At 45.3% G+C, this 12,407-nt stretch overlaps 1 protein-coding gene across 2 annotated transcripts in view; it reads right to left on the reverse strand.

Moving 5' to 3' along the window:
- The window catches only part of EFR3A (EFR3 homolog A), a 325,895-nt gene that overhangs the window by 75,907 nt on the left and 237,581 nt on the right, over nucleotides 1-12,407 (reverse strand). For both annotated transcript variants that reach the window (XM_033933620.1, XM_033933619.1), the window contains exon 13: nucleotides 5,125-5,176. In XM_033933620.1, coding sequence (XP_033789511.1) covers nucleotides 5,125-5,176 — 52 coding nt within the window. The remainder of the gene's footprint in view (nucleotides 1-5,124; nucleotides 5,177-12,407) is intronic.

Consider the following 12,407-nt stretch of genomic DNA (forward strand, 5'->3'; position numbering starts at 1 on the left):
TACCGAGAAGTAGGCGAATTTGAGCCTGTAATTTCTCCCCCCGGTCTCGGGGTAGAAACACCTTCCCCAGAGCCGTGTCGAACTGCACCCCCAGATGCACCAACGACTGCGATGGGGACAAAAAACTTTTGGGAAAGTTGACAATCCACCCCAACGACTGTAGGAGAGAAATCACTCGCTGAGTAACCGCCGCACTCTCCTGTCTGGACGAGGCGCGGATTAACCAGTCGTCTAGGTAAGGGTGTACCCGAATCCCTTCCCTGCGGAGGAAGGCGGCTACCACCACCATGACCTTGGAAAAGGTGCGGGGTGCCGTTGCCAAGCCAAAGGGCATTGCCCGAAACTGATAATGCTGGCCCAGAATCGCAAACCGCAGATACCGCTGATGCGGAGGCCAGATCGGAATGTGGAGGTATGCCTCCTTGAGATCGAGGGACGTGAGGAATTCTCCCGGTCGCACAGCCGCAATAACCGAGCGCACTGTCTCCATCCGGAAATGGCGAACACTGAGAAATCTGTTGACTCTTTTGAGATCCAGCACCGGCCTGAAGGACCCCCCCTTCTTTGGCACAATGAAATAAAGGGAATAGATACCGGTGCCCACCTCTTCCGGGGGCACCGGCACCACTGCCCCTAGCTCGAGCAGCCCCTGCAGAGTCAACCGGACCGCGTCTCCCTTGGCCGCCCCATTGCACGGGGACACCAAGAAAGAATCTACGACGGGCGAGGCGAACTCTAACTTGTACCCTTCTTGGACAATGTCCAACACCCACTGATCTGACGTGATCGTGGCCCACTCCGCCCGGAACTCCGAAAGCCGGCCCCCTAAGGGAAAGGCGGAGGGAGCCACGCCCCCGTCATTGTGGAGTGCGAGACGCTGGGGTACGTGTGGACTGCCCCGACGAGGGTCTCGTCGTACGAAAGGACCCCCTCTGCTGAAACCGTGGTCTCGAAGCAGAGGACGAACCAGCAGCCGATCTGAAGAAAGGCTTACCAGACCTGGATCTCCGCACATCCCTGAAGCGCGGTCTCGACGCAGAGGGCCTCACCGGGGGCCTAGCCCTATCCTCCGGTAAACGCTGAGTTTTGGTATCTCCAAAATCTTTCACCAGTTTATCTAAATCATCTCCAAACAAGAAACCCCCTTTAAAAGGGAGCCGTACCAGCCGAAGCTTAGAAGCAGCATCGGCCGCCCAATGCCTTAGCCATAGGGATCTGCGAGATACCACTGAAAGAGACATCTGCTTCGCCGACGCCCTAACAATATCATACAAAGAGTCTGCCAAATAAGCCAAGCCGGACTCCAAATCTGCCAGCTCCGCATGGACAGGACCACCAGACTCCGTTAAATTATCTGACACCACTTGCGACCACTGCAGACAAGCTCGTGCCGCATAAGAACTGCATATGGCGGCCTGCAAGGTCAGTGCCGCGACCTCAAAGGACATTTTTAAGGAAGATTCAATCTTCCTATCCTGCGCATCCTTCAACGTCACTCCCCCCTCCACCGGTAAGGTAGTCCGTTTGGTTACCGCGGCCACCAAAGCATCCACCCGGGGCAATCTAAACTTATCCAGTTCAGCCGGGTCAACCGGATACAAAAGCCGCATGGCTTTTGCCACCCTTAAACTGGCTTCCGGCGTATCCCATTGCGCCGAGATCAGCTCCTGCATGGCTTCATGCACCGGAAAAGACTTCGGAGGTCTCCGTGTGCCCGCCATCAGGGGATTACCTTCTACGACCGTATCAGCCTGAGAAATATTCAGCCCCTGTAAAGCCTTTGAAATCAAGGAAGACAATTCTTCCCTATGAAATAACCTAAGCGCGGCCGGGTCATCTCCTTCTTGACCCGGGGGATCCCCTGCATCCCAATCCAGGACCTCCCCCTCCTCCAACGAGTCTGGAAGAGAAAAAGGGGATCTAGGCAGAATATCCTCGGCCTCCACGGCCACGAGCCTGCGCTTCTTTGCGCCCAGCGCCCTCGCTGGCGACCCCACCGTGCCCTCAGCAGGTTTGCCTGTCTCCTCAGGCACCACCGCCGATGTTGAGGGCACCGGAAGGGACACCTCGATCACTGGCACCGGCGGGGCGGGCTGCGCACCCTGTAACAAAAATGCCCTGTGCATCCGCATTACAAATTCCGGCGAAAAAGGACCCCACCGAAGGGCCGCTGAACCGCCCTGCTCCGGGCCGGGGAGCGGGGCCGCGACGTCCGCCATTGCTCCCGCCTCCCCCACCGCCGCTGAACTCCCCCCTGCTACGGAAGAGCCTCGCAGCTCTGACTCACCTTTGCGAGCCGGGGAAGTGTCCCGTGCCTCTGTGACTCGGGAAATCGCTATCTCACAAGCCTGCAACAAAGCCCCTTCAGCCAGAGCCAGCTCACACTCGGCCGAGCAAAGGCCAGACGGTGTCCTGCGCGCTCCACAGCGCGAACACCTCTGACCGGCCTCCGTTGCCATGCCGCGTTTTAAGCGCGGCTGCTTTTTTTTTTTTTTTTCACACGCGGCACACGCCGCCGACTCCCGACTCCGCCCCCAACCGCCCCTACAGTCGGGACCGCGACACCCAAGCCCCGAGGCAGGGAAAACACTCACCCCTCTGCTCCCGCGATCCGAGACGCCAGGACACAGCTGGTAAGTGTACTGCCAGCAAAGCCCCGATGGCCAAGCTCAGCCAGAAACAGGAAGTCGATTCTTTTTTTTTTTTTTTTTTACTGGAATGGAGAAAGAAAGAAGACTCCTGCAGGACAAACAAACCCTCAATCACCCGGAGGGGAGGGTGGAGTAGGGACCTGGGGGGGCCCAGGTGTAACTCCTAAAGCCGGCACCACTCAGCCAGGCACCCCTATCCTACTGAAGAGACAGAGTCTCAACAGAGGAAGTCCACCGAACACCAATATCTCCGTCAGCATCAGAATCCAAGAGCTAGAGGGCTAGCTCAGTCCCTGCTGGGAGATAGAGCAAAACTGAATCAACAGACGGAACACCAGGCTTTAAGGCCAACTGTTAATCAGTTCTCTATCTCCACCTGCTGGTCGATGTGAGCTATACCCACTAGTCTGGATTCATCTGCTGCTTTGCTATGGAAAGTCTTTATTTCTTTTCTGAAAGTTTTGTAATCTGGGGTCGTTATCAGAAGGTTGGCGATTTGGTTGTCTATTTTTGCTGCTTGAGTGGCTAGGAGGCCATCATATAGTTTTTTTCCGTTTAACTCTTGAATTTAGTAATAAATCTGAGAAACAATTGGCTGATAGGATGAAAAAGTTAAAGTATTGGCTAAACTTGATAGAGAGAGAACTGAAACTTTCAGGGATGCATGTAAACAGATTATAGTTAGTTGAAATGGCCAACCTCCTTAAGAGGTATATATTTAGAAAAAATGTATAGTGTATTTAGCTGCTATAATGAACCTATTATTACATGTGTACATACATAGGACGAATGATTTGGTATAAACATGTGCATATAAGTAGGATGATGAATTATTGGCATAACCATGCCAGTATTAATTACTCTGTAACACCACCACAGAGTTCTGTGTATTTCAGTATAGCGCCCATGCATTGTAACACCTCACAACTCCCTTTGGTAACAACTCTACAGAAACTAATGTATCATAACACCTTTAAAGGTGTATCACCTTTACAGGTGTATCATAACACCTTTAAAGGATACACCTTTACCTTTAATGTTTTACAGAAGCTCATGTAGTGTAGCGCCTTTGCAAAGGGCTCATGTAGACCGCTCTGAATTGACTCCTCAGTCATTAGTAGCAGTATAGAAGCTCTCAATAATCATAAACTTCTTCCCTACTTGATAAATCCAGACCAAGCAAGAGAATAATAAATTTAGTATGGGAAGCCAGGACAAACAAAATGATCCAACTATGTTATTAGTGATTGATACAAAGAAGGCCTTAGCACAGGATATTAGGAGCCAAGTTGATATTCAAGGAGTGGAACTACTGTGTTTCCCTGAAAATAAGACATTGTCATATTAATTTTGGGCCCAAAAAACACATTAGGTCTTATTTCGGGGTAGGTTTTATTTTTTTCATGTACAATGATCATCTCTCCCTTCCTCTCCTCCACCCCAATTCTTCCTCTTTCCTTTCTCTCCCTACTTGTGCAGCATCTTTCCTCCCCTCAAACCCATTCCCTTATGCCTTCCCTCTGCAGCATCTTTCTATCCTTCCTCCCCCTCCCATCCCCTGTGCAGAACCTTTGAACAGCATCTTTCTATCCCTCCCTCCCATCCCTTATGCACCAGAACCCTTGCACAGCTTCTATCCCTCCCTTCCCCACATCCTCCCCATGCAGCATCTTTCTATCCCTCCCTCCCCGAACCCCCGCTGACCCTTTCATCTCTCCCTCCCATCTGAACCCCGCCAACTGCAAGACCGACATACCTTCTTCCAAACTGCAGCATCAGCAGCAATCTAAACAGCCTGCTTCACAGTCTTCTTCTGCCGGGGCGTTCCGTGTGCGGTGTCGCTGATGACATCATCAGTGATGTGCCAGAGGAATGCCCCGGCAGGAGAAGGCCGCGTAACAGCCTGTTTAGATTGCTGCCGACGCTGCCGTTTGGAAGAAGGTGTTGGTCTCGTGGTTGGTGGGGTTCAGATGGGAGGAAGAGATGGGTCAGCAGGGGTTCGGCTGTGTGGCAGTGTGCACCGTGGGGGGGGGAGGGGAGAAGCACTACTGCCGGCGAATCCATGAATCCAGCGCTTCAACTAGGGCTTATTTTTGGGGTAGGGCTTATATTAAGACCTACCCTGAAAATCATGCTAGGGCTTATTTTGGGGGAAACACGGTAGGAGGAATCAAATACAAAAACTCACTTGCTCTTTTATCACTGACCTATTCACTATCTCCCTACTAGTAGCTGTAAAGAAGCTCAAGGCCTATGAAACCATCTTGTTCCCACTGTAGAGAGGAGACCAACCAGGCGTCAGAAGAGGTTGGCCATCTTGGATCGCTGATTTTGAGTATGTGTTATTACAGTCTTGTAGAACCACTTTATCCTGTCACCCAAAGCAAATATTGCTGTGATTGTTGCTAATCAAACTATGCTTCATTTAATTTACCTTAAGATACATAATCATTAGAAAATATGTTGTGCTTACCATAAGCAGAGATCTCAGTAGCATAATCTGAATCCTCTTGGTTCCCAAATCTCTATACAAAGAAAAAGTCATACAAAAATTATTTTCAAAATAGGCTAAAAAAGAATGATTACATAAACTCCAACAGAAAAGTGAACTGTGAATCTGGTATGCTTAAAAGTACAAGAAATTCATGCTTATGGTTATACCTAGTAAGCTGCTCTTTGTGACTTTGGGCAAGTCACTTAATCCCACCATTGCCCCAGGTACATTAGATATTGTGAGTCAACCAGGATTTTAACGGGGAAAAATGTTTTAGTACCGTTCTCCCTTGGGAGAACGGTATAGAACACCGAATAAAAAAATAAATCTGTCTAATTCTGAAAAGTGATAATTTATTACAAATTATGATTCATATGTTATATCAGAGTCATGGAGATACAAGGGTCAATAAAGCACAGTTACTTACCTTAACAGGTGTTATCCAGGGACAGCAGGCAGATATTCTCAACATATGGGTGACGTCATCCACAAAGCCCCATTGCGGACAGCCTCGCAAGCAGACTTGCTTGAAGAACTTTCAGAAAGTCCGCAACCGCAGCAACGCGTATGCGCGAGTGCCTTCCCGCCCAACATAGGGCGCATGTCTCCTCAGCATCTCCTGAGTTCAGATAGCTAGCTAAGAAGCCAACCAGGGGAGGTGGGTGGGTTGTGAGAATATCTGCCTGCTGTCTCTGGATAACACCTGTTATGGTAAATAACTGTGCTTTATCCCAGGACAAGCAGGCAGCATATTCTCAACATATGGGTGACCTCCAAGCTAATCTGAATGGGATGGTGGGAGTGTTGGCAATTCAGGAGAATAAATTTTGTAATACTGCCTGGCCAAAGTGGCCATCCTGTCTGGAAAAAGAATCCAGACAATAATGAGAGATGAATGTATGAACCGAGGACCAAGTGGCAGCTTTGCAGATTTCTTCAATAGGAGTAGATCTAAGGAAAGCTACAGATGCCACCATGGCTCTAACTTTATGGGCTGTGATTCGACCCTATAGATGCTATCCAGCCTGAGCATAACAGAAAGCGATGTAAACAGCCAACCAGTTGGAGATGGTTCGTTTGGAAACTAGATGTCCCAACTTGTTTGGATCGAAGGAGACAAAAAGTTGAGGAGAAGATCTGTGTGGCTTTGCAAGTAGAAAGCCAAAGCATGCTTACAGTCCAGAGTATGAAAAGCTGTTTCTCCAGGATGAGAATGAGGCTTTGGAAAAAAACACTGGAAGAACAACAGACTGATTTAGATAAAATTCTGAAACCACTTTAGGCAAGAATTTAGGATGAGTACAGAGGACCACCTTGTCATGATGGAATACTGTGAAAGGTGAGTCTGCTACTAAAGCTTGTAGCTCACTGACTCTGTGAGCAGATGTGAGAGCAATGAGAAAAACCACTTTCCAAGTGAGATATTTGAGATGAGCCGAAGACATTGTTCAAATGGAGGCTTTATCAAGTGAGCAAGAACAACATTGAGATCCCAAACCACTGAAGGTGGTTTGAGAGGTGGTTTGACATTGAAAAGTCCTTTCATAAAAAGACTAAGAGGCCTTGGGTGCAGCAGAAGTCTGAGGTTTTTGCTGCCTTTGTTGCTGCTGCTGCTGTTGTTTCTTAGGAGGTGATCTTGAATAAGGGGCTGCCTTCTGAGAAAAATGCCTCTGGTAGGATGGAGTAGGCCTGTAACCCTTAGCGGTGGAAAGCTTTGAACTGATTATAGAAGCAAACGACTTCTCATGCTCAGATAAGCACTTGGTAGCTGCCTCAATAGAGTCATCAAACAACTCATTGCCCTGGCTTGGGATGTTGGCCAGGCGATCTTGTAAATTCGGGTCCATATCTACAGTGCGGAGCCAGGCCAGCCGGCACATTGCCACCAAGATCGCAGTGACTCTAGAGGACATTTCAAATGCATCATATGCAGCTTGAACCAAATGCATGCGAAGTTGACCCAGAGTGTGATGCATGTGTTGAAACTCTGGAAGTCGATGCTGAGGAAGATACTTGAAAAAATCAGGCATGGCGTTGACCAAATGCCTCTGGTAAGATGTGAAGACAAAGTTGTAGTTCAAAATTTGGTTTGTCATCATCGAATTTTGATGCAGCCGATGACCAAACTTGTCCATGGTCCTGCCCTCTTGGCCAGGAGGGACGTCGCATAAACTTTGGCAGGATTGGTTCATTTTAAAGAAGACTTCACGAGAAAAGACTGATGGGATAATTGAGACTTCTCAAATCCCTTACAATGGACCATCTTACATCTAGATTCCAACTTTGCTGGCACAGCAGGAACAGAAAGCAGTTACTTACCGTAACAGGTGTTATCCAGGGACAGCAGGGAGTCCATCCCAACTGATTTTTAATCAAATTGAGGAATTTTGAGGCAGAAATAAAACTTTGAAACAGCAAAAATAAACAAAATACCAAAATAAAAAAAATAGCGATTTGGGGTTTGGGGATGTGGGAGACCTGAACCTTACCCTCAAAAACTCTCAGAAATGAATTTTAAAGAGTTTCACAGACCACCCTTAAAGGTCCCATAGGAAATAATAGAGGTGTACTCAGTCTCTGAAGTGCCTTGTGTGCCAGCTCTTTTCACTGCAGCTGATTGGAAAAAAAGGATTTTCTGCCTCAAAATAGCTCCAAAATGACTAGACTTCAAGATCTTAGGACTTTCCCCGTCCCCATGGATTCTCTGACCTGGGGCAGGAAACGCAGCCTGCACCCTGAAATCCGGAGGAGTTTTACTCATGAAGAATATAGCTTGCGCTTAAACCCCTGACAAGGTTAGCGGGCAAGCAAGCTTCCAGTGGAATGGACCCTGAGTCCAGGAAGGGTGTCACACATCAAGCTAGCTCCACAGATCTACCAAAGTTTCTCAGTGAAGCAGCAGTCCAGAGGACCACCGCAAAGGGGTCTTAACGTACTCAAGCCACTGAAAAGAGAAACTTTAAGTGAAAGAATAAGAAAAAGATGCAGAGCAAATCCAAAAGACTTCTACATGGATTGCTTGCAGAAACTGAAAACTACAGGGAGCTCCAACTCTCTCTCTGAGGTGGGAGGAGTATGTGCTCAGTAAAGTGTTTGGATTTCTGCAACTCCTGGATTGCGGGAAGGAATTGAACATCTAGAGCAGTGGTTCCCAACCCTGTCCTGGAGGAACACCAGGCCAATTGGGTTTTCAGGCTAGCCCTAATGAATATGCATGAAGCAAATTTGCATGCCTATCACTTCCATCATATGCAAATCTCTCTCATGCATATTCATTAGGGCTAGCCTGAAAACCCGATTGGCCTGGTGTTCCTCCAGGACAGGGTTGGGAATCACTGATCTAGAGTACTGAATCTGGAGAGGATGTAACAGAATATTCATTGTAGATATCCTGAAAACCTGATTGATTTGGGGGCCCAAAAGACAGGTTTGGGAACCATTATAATTGAACAATATAACTGTAATAAAACAAACTTAAATTACTAATGATAAATTCCTAAGTTAATCAACCACATTCTTTACTTTTGCTAGATGAATAAAAAATATAGCACTCCCTCCCCAAAAGCCCTTTCATAATTTCATAACATAATTATAAAAATAATTAAACAATTATAACTAAGGGCTTCTTTTACTAAGCTGCAATAGCGGTTTTATCGCGCACTTAGCGCATGCAGAATTGCCGTGCGCGCTAGACGTTAATGCCAGCATTGAGCTGGTGTTAGTTCTAGCCACGTAGCGCAGGTTTAGCGTGCACTAAAATTCTGCATGCGCTAGAAACGCTATTGTAGCTTAGTAAAAGGAGCCCTAAATCTCAGTGGGAGGTGAGGCAGGTACAACACATTATATACATTTGAAAATAAAAAATCCCATCCCCAATAATGTAACTCTTGAGGCTCCCAGTTTCTCTGAAAGACTCCCAAAGTAGCACTCTCCTTTCTGTCATTCACATCTGGAGCTATCCATCTCTCCAGCTAATATTATAATATCTGGTTTGTGATGGCATCAGCATAAGGCGGTAGTCTCACTGGCAGAAGCCAAGAAACAGCAGTGGATCCACATAAGCCAATATTCAAATCCTGATGGTCCCATTAGGCTCTTTGTGACCACCATCTGCTGCATCAGGTATAATTTAGATTGAAACCTCTTTTGAATAAAGATTGTAGCTGTGTTTGTAATGTGCCTTGAGCTCAGATTTGGAAAAGGTGCTAAATAAAATAAAAAAAATTTTTGTGGTTATAGCGTGTGGATATTTCTGGATGTTACAAAAGCAACTCAAGAAAGGAGGAAAGCTTTTCTGTCTTATAGACAAGTAATCTTGGCTGTTGGAGCAACTTTTAAATTGTTATATCCATGTAAATGTTTGATCCGACTGGGTGGGGTAAAGTATGGTTTTTTTTCTCCTGAACAGCTGAAAGCATTTATAGATTTGAAGAAAATGACATAGGGCTCCTTTTACAAAGCTGCACTAGGGCCTTAATGCGCGGAATAGCGCGCGCTAATTTGCTGCGTGTGCTAGCTGCTACCGCCTCTTTTTGAGCAGGTGGTAGATTTTTGGCTAGCGCGCACTAATCCAGTGCGTGCGTTAAAACCGCTAGCGCGGCTTAGTAAAAGGAGCCCATAATTCCAGAGACTGACTGGATATTATAGACATTATCGTTGAAGTTTGTGTTAAGGCTTTTTCTTTAGTTTCTTCTTTTGCAATGGATATCCTTGTTTTATTCTAATGGTCTATGAAGGAAAATAGTATTTTTATATATGTTTATTGTTACTTTAAAAGAAGAATTTCCTTCAGTATTTCTATAACAAGTCTTAAATTGTGTTTAATTGCATTTGAAAATGAATTTAAAAAAAGATTTATGAATACAAATCATTATTAGCATTAAAGAAGAAACATTATTTTTAAAAATCATAGATACTGGCAAGTTAGTTATTGGCACATTATTCTTGTTAGTAGATCAGTTAACTAGTGTGAATCATTTGACAAATACTAATGATTCTATTACTCCACCAGCTTCTGATTTAGCAAATTATTTTGATATAAAAATCTGAATCAATTACCCTCTATCAATATGGACCTTGATTATTTGAATTGTAGTAATAATGAAATACCAGTAGGTAGAAATTGATCACAGTTTGACAAAATTAAATTCTGTGATGCTAGACAACTTTATTTAAAACTAGTTTTTTAGCCCGTTACATTAACGGGTGCTAAAATAGATATGTAGACTTAGGCATTTCTTTCTTTCTTTCTGTATGTCTGTCTGTCTTTCTTTCTCTCATTATGTCTTTCTTTCTTTCTGTCTCTCTCCCTGCCCCTTGTCTGCCTGTCTTTCTTTCTGTCTTGTCCCTGCCCCCTGCCTGTCTCTTTCTTTCTGTCTCTCTCCCTGGCCCCCTGTTTTTCTGTCTGTCTATCCCCCCTGTCCAGCAGCACCCCTTCCCTTCTTCCCTCTGTCCAGCAGTAGCCCTTCTCCCTTCCTTTTATCTCACCCCTGTCCAGCAGCACCCCTTCCCTGCTCCACCTGTCCAGCAGTAGCCCTTCTCCTTTCCTTTTACCTCCCCCCTGTCCACCACCTTCCCTGCTCCCCCTGTCCAGCAGTATCCCTTCTCCCTTACTTTTACCTCCCCCCTGTCCAGCAGCACCCCTTCCCTGCTCCTCCTGTCCAGCAGTAGCCCTTCTCCTTTCAGTGCTCCCCCTGTCCAGCATCCGCTAGCCTGGGCAGCCTTGTGGCTTTTGCTAAGCCAGCCCACCTCACATTATCGAAGTGGGCCAGCCTAGCAAATGCCCAGTGGCTGCTTGATGAAACCGCGGCTGCTACCTTTGCTGGTCCGTAGTAGTTTCTTTTAGCTTCATTAATTTTATTTTTGTAATGTTGGGCTAGTTCTTTAAATGTTATCTTGTTTGCAATAGTTTTATTTTTTCGCCATTTTCTTTCAATGGATCTAAGTTGTCTCTTAATGAGTAGGAGTTCTGGTGTATACCATGGGTTTTGAATTTTTTTATTAGATATTGTTTTGTTAATTAAAGGGACCTCTTTGTCTAATAATTTTTGAATTGTTTCATTCCATGAGGTGAGTAGATCTTCAAGAGGATCGGTTTCTAATAAAGGGGGTCTTGAAAGAAGAAAAGATTCAACTGATGAGAGTTCTAATTTTGTAAAATCACGATATGTTATGATCTTGGGTTGTGAGGTTAGATTTATTTTTTTATTTAACGTTAATTTAAATGAAATGAGATGGTGATCAGGCCAGGGAACTGGCGTGTTTGAAATATTAGAATAATAGAAGTTGTCAGTTTTTGAAATAAAAATCATATCGAGGATATGACCTGCCTGGTGCGTTAGATCATGGATGAGAGGTTGGAAATTAAGTGTATCTGTATAGGTTAGTAGTTCCTTAGTGAGAGGATTAGTGAGTTCATCAAAGTGGAAATTGAAGTCTTCCAAGATTAGAGGATATTCGGAGAAGGAACTGAAATCAAAGATCAGATTTTGAAGAAGAAATAAATTATTCTGATTAATTGGTGGAGGAATATAAAGTAAGAGTATGTCTGTTTTAGGATCGGTGTTAATTTGTACCTGAATGAATTCGATTTCTGTGTTTCCAGTGGAATGATCAATGGTTTTTAAATTGTCCTTTAAATAAATTATCGCTAGACCACCTCCTTTCCGGTTCTGACGGTGATTGAATATAAATGAATAGTTTGGTGGGCAGCAGTAGGCTAGATAAGCTTCTTCTCCTTCTGTTAGCCAAGTTTCCACCAAGCAGAGGAGATGAAAACCTTCCGCGATAATCTTTTCCTTGACTACGTGATATTTTCCTTTAATAGACCTGGTGTTTATAAGTCCTATTTTTAAGTGAGTTTGATTATATGTAAGAGAGTTTGAGCATGCTAGAGGAGGCCTATTGAAATTAGGGGTGTGATTAATATTATGTATAGACTGATTAAGTGCAATTGGTATATTTGATGACTGACGTGGTACAAAAGTTTTATTATTTGGGGGCCGATAGCCCCAATGGGTTGGTATATTGGAGAATGAGTTAAGATTATGATTTTGTGGATTGGGAGCTTGTGTTACCATGATTAGCAGGGACATAAGTAGAAAAATGGGACAAGATGAAATGAAAATTATTTGGTGAAACTTCCTATGAGAAAATAGTCTCTGAAGTCCGTTATTGATTGTGTGGGTGGCTGAGCACTCAGCTTCGCACGAAGGAGCGCACTAAGGAGCTCCTTCCTGCTGCAGAGAAAGCTAACAGACAGG

This window comes from Geotrypetes seraphini, chromosome 2 (assembly GCF_902459505.1).
Source record: "Geotrypetes seraphini chromosome 2, aGeoSer1.1, whole genome shotgun sequence".
Classification (NCBI taxonomy): Eukaryota; Metazoa; Chordata; class Amphibia; order Gymnophiona; family Dermophiidae; genus Geotrypetes; species Geotrypetes seraphini.